This window comes from Squalius cephalus (assembly GCF_949319135.1).
Source record: "Squalius cephalus genome assembly, chromosome: 2".
Taxonomy (NCBI): Eukaryota; Metazoa; Chordata; class Actinopteri; order Cypriniformes; family Leuciscidae; genus Squalius; species Squalius cephalus.
This window is the reverse complement of record NC_137123.1, coordinates 63847900-63852899: the sequence shown is the minus strand read 5'-3', so window position 1 is coordinate 63852899 and position 5000 is coordinate 63847900. Positions and strand designations below refer to the sequence as shown.

General features: G+C 38.2%; 1 protein-coding gene across 4 annotated transcripts in view; it reads right to left on the bottom strand.

Moving 5' to 3' along the window:
* Positions 1–5000, bottom strand: part of rasa3 (RAS p21 protein activator 3) — a 66846-nt gene that overhangs the window by 33152 nt on the left and 28694 nt on the right. For all 4 annotated transcript variants that reach the window (XM_079863995.1, XM_079863994.1, XM_079863996.1 and 1 more), the window contains exon 5: positions 3045–3121. In XM_079863995.1, the coding sequence (XP_079720121.1) occupies positions 3045–3121 (77 nt within the window). The remainder of the gene's footprint in view (positions 1–3044; positions 3122–5000) is intronic.

The following is a 5000-nucleotide window of genomic DNA, read 5'->3' as shown; positions in this document are numbered from 1 at the left end:
AAAGTGAAAAATGTATCAAAAATTTAATTTTCCACAAAAAATATTAAACATAAAAAAACACACAAATAAAACAATATTTATTAAAATAATACAAAATTCAATACAAAATAAGAGCCTTTCTTAACTGAGCAGTGAGCACCAATAATAATTGAGCACAAAATCAACATCTTATGATTTCTAAAGAATAATGTGACATTGAAAACTGGAGTAATGATGCAGAAAATTCAGCTTTGACATTACAGGAATAAATTACATTTGAATTATATTAAAACATTAAAATATTAATTATATGAAAATATCTATTTATAGGCTAATCATTTTTCACAATATCAGCAGCACTCCCAAACTGTAATACATTACAGATTACTTTATTACTTTTATTTAAAGGTAATTATTTACCTTACAATAAAGGCTGTCTCAGAATTGTAATGCATTAGCTACTCCAGTTACTTTCACCAAAATAACTACAGAAGTAGAACTTAACATTTCTAAAACGACTAGGGCTGTAACAATATGCAATATGAAACCGAAATCCCGACGCTCCATCCACGGACCTGTGTTGCGGTGTGAGAAGGCAGAATCGCGACACACCCCTTCCAACTCCAGAGTCCAGATCCAATGCTACTACATCTTCATATCACTATTATTTGAAGTTAACATTATAAAATACATAGACTTACACCACAAAAATAGTTGAGGATAAATTCTTTAAAATTGGTCAATTCCAGCGTTATGGACGTGACATTTGCGCATATAAATTATCAGAAAATGCACTTAATACCAATATATTGAAACGTCTGTTATATATCCATAGGCTTCACCCTTAATAAAGGAGTCCAGACATTAGAAATATATCAGTCTACTCATGCGTTTTATATTTATGAGGGAAATAGCATGTGCGTTACATTTTTTTTTGTAATTCTATGAATTACTGCGCAAACCAAAAGTAATACTAGCCTACCTACCGGATGAAGAAGCATTGTCTGTCCGCAGAATATAAATTATTCATTTTATTAAATTTTTCGTGTTTGCATTTATGAGGAAAAACAATGTAACGGACGGAGAACTGCGTTACGGACTGACCGCTCTAAAAACGGCACTAAAAGACTGCTTTAAAACTTTCACAGAGACCTCGAACAGAAAGCACAAAGCCTTTCTTTAAGGTGAAATTCGTTTTGTATTAATTGTATCTTAATTTTAATCATTGTTTCATCTACCAAATGCCAGGATTTAATAGGCAAAATAAGAAGTAAATAGGCCTATATCAGACAATAGATAATCAGGACATAGAGGCGCCGGCGCCTAAACTGCAGTTGGTCTCATAAATGAACCGAAACTCAGCGCCTAGGCCTACTTGCATCACAGACATGTCTACTTTTAAACAGAACAATTCAAAACGAAAGAAAACAGACTGCTCTCTGCGTATGTATGAAATGTGCATTTCTCTGTGGTGCGTTCACGAAGATGCAGGCTGGTTGAAGTCACCGTCATTTAATGGGCTGGTGAAGTCACCGTCTATAATTCGCTTTTCATTCAGTGTCTAATATTTTAAAGGCCGATGCAGCACAAACGAAAATTGTACCGGCACAAACCAGCACAAACGAACGAGACTATTTTGGGTGAATTTGGAGCATGTGGGGGTGCTGGTGACGTCATCGTCTATAATTCAATTTCTGATATTTTAAAACCCGACGCAGCACAAACGAAAATTTCACCGGCACAAACCAGCACAAACGAAGCACAAACGAATGAGACTATTTTGGGTAAATTTGAAGCATGTGGGGGGGCTGGTGACCTCAGAATGACCTAAAAATATAATTTTAATATCTAAAAAACCGAAGCAGCACAAGCGAAACTTTTTACAGCACAAACCAGCACAAACGATTGAGCATAGTTTGACGACGTTTTGCGTTGGGTGGGGGGCCAACTTCACGCAGGTCAGCTACTATGATCGTCACATGACTAGAATGAACTGAAGCACTTCATATTTATGCATCTGGCAGCTGCTGTGTATCAATCTTTACAGCACAGATGCAGACGCTGAAGTGTGTGATTTCTGCTCAGTCAAAATAATGGCTGTTTCCAAACACTCATCAGTCATTGGTCAGACTGTCAGATAGTCCCGCCCCCAAACTCACGTGATTGGTTGACTCAGAAACATCTCCGTGACTCTGAACATTAAACTGACACACTAGAAACTACGTGAAAATCTAAACTTCACACACAGCGAACGACACAAGTTTAAAATAAGGAAGGAACTAGGTTAATTAGTCTATGACTCGTTAGTTGTTGGATGACGAACGCTACATTTGTGATCCTTTTCACATTTTTCTCGTCATAGTTCTGATTTCTTTAGTGATGAACATGAACTGCAACAAATATATATTTTCGGTATTCCCTGTAGTTGAAAAGTTGAAAAGTTCAACGAGAAAGTGTTGAAAATATACAGTCAAACCAACATTTATTCACTCCTTCAACATTTCTCACATTATCAGTTTATTCGCTATAGTTTAGAGAATGGTACTAAAGAGCTCAGAGTTATGAACTCAGCTGATATCTGACTGGTTTTGTCCGTCCTTCTGTTAGACTGTCTCACACATGAATTATGTTGAATATCTGTCAGCTGTTAAATTTAACTACACAATTAGATAATACCAGTTTAGCTCAACCAATCACCAAGCAATGCTTCATTGTGTTCAGTCTGTGTGTGAAAAGAGCATTAGCAATTAAAGAAAACACACTTCAGCAAAACATGATCAGCTCAAAGTGTCCCAATCATTTCTGCTCCCAATGTCACTGGTAGTCTCTGTATGAAGAGTTATTGGGTGTAATATGTCACAGTTTACTTTATTCTGCTCTCCTCACTCACAGAAATGAACTATAGTGTCCTGATCACACTAGTGGAACAACATCACACATGATATCTGGCGTCTGAGTAATGTTGGGTTTGACTGTATATTAATATCAGGGAAAAGGCTCTGGGCTGCCAGTCGTGAGCTCTGATTGGCTGACGGGTGTCTGTGTGGGGCTCGTGATTGGCTCACCGTGTTGCCAGCTTGTGGCAGACGACTCCGCTGTCTGTGATGACCTCACTGAGACGCAGCTCCAGGTGAACCTTCCCCTGAGAGAAAGAGAGAGAGAGAGAGAGATTTATAGCAGATTACATAATAGATTTTCTATTTATTTATTTTATGTATGTATATGTATGATGATTGTCATGTATGATGTTTGAATGTCATAATCATTTGTTAACAAACAAGTATTCAATACTCCAGTGAGCTCATTGTTTCTGTGTAACTGTGACTTTGTATATGTACATTTCTGAAATACATAACTCAGACATAACTTTTCTGTAAAGCTGAGAGAGAGAGAGAGAGAAAAGGAGAGAGAGAGAGAGAGAGAGAGAGAGAGAGAGAGAGAGAGAGTGTATGTAATGTCCATTTATGTAATGGCCAATGCTTTGGCAATACTGTACAAGTCATGTCAATAAAGCTCATTTGAATTTTGAATTTTTTTTTTGAGAGAGAGAGAGAGCGAGAGAGGGAGAGAGAGAGAGAGAGAGAGAGAGAGAGAGAGAGAGAGAGAGAGGGAGATACATACAATAAACACACACTCACTCACAGCCAAAACACACACCCCATCAGACCTACACACACTTGTATATAATGTTCAATTCTAAGTTCAGTCTTTTACATGATTTCTGTATTATAATCCTTTTTATTTTATTTATTATTCTTTATTTTATTTTATTATTATTGTTTTATGTTATCATTATTATTATTTTTGCTATACTTAGCCATGAATATATATAATATTGTCTTTTCTATTTAATTGAATTATTAATATTTTCTGTACTAAATCATTTTCTGTGTTGTTTTAATGCTTTGGCAATACAAAATGTATTTTTTTTGTCATGCCAATAAAGCTTTCTGAATTAAACTGAATTGAGAGAGACAGAAAGAGAGAGAGAGAGAGAGAGAGAGAACAGCGTTACCATGGTTACCCCCGCCACCCGAGGAGAGGGAGAGACGGAGGAGTGGAGCGATGTGGCCAATGAAAACAGAGCTAGAGGAAGAACGACTGCAGGTTCCCATGAGCCTTTGCTGCTGCTGATGAGTCACGGACACACAGAAAGCACTGGAGAGCTTCTGACGATGTGTGTTTCTGTCAGACGTTTAAGAGCAGCTTCTGTTTTCTAATTATAGATCATTATATTTCAGCTCGACGAAATGAAACAAAGTTTCTCTGTCTGACTTCAGTTGACATCATCAATATGCAAATGAGCTCTTCTTCACACACAGCGCAACAATGAGCGCTTTATGGACAGAGACTCTCGCCTCTTCATCACACACACACACACACACACACATCCTTCCTCTCCATGAATGCATCTGTGTTTCTGCGGTCCTCGGGCGCACACAGATGTTTCTGAGACGAGGTTTTCCGACATCCCATTATATTATTATTATCCGATAGATCTATAGATCGGGGGGGTGTTCCCGCCCAGCGCCGTCACTCCTGCTTCACTGCTATAGGACGAGGCATCGCTGAAGGAATCTACTAGCGAGTTTCCCGAAACCGTATTGTCCCAAATTTGTAGTTCAACCATGTTGGTTAATGATGTCACGCAGGTGTTGGAGTAATAACTACTGTAGGGGTGTGCCGGTTTCAGAATTGGTGATGACGGTTATGACGTGAGTAGAATATGACGGTTCGAAACATAACCATCGGGGGCGGGGCGTTGCGACATTCATCTGTTATAGGACAACTTAGTTTGAATAAACGAGCAGACACTGATTATTTGATCGCCTAAAATTTCAAAAAATAAAATTAATATTTGTGTAGTGTTCAATGTTGTTATCGATAGAGATACGCGGATGGGGTATTATTTCATCCGCAACCGCATCACAAAACTCATCGTCCGCACCAACGTTTTTTGACCAGATTTCAAAGCCGCACCCGCCCGCCATCCGCTGAGTGTTTTGCGGTCTATGGACGAT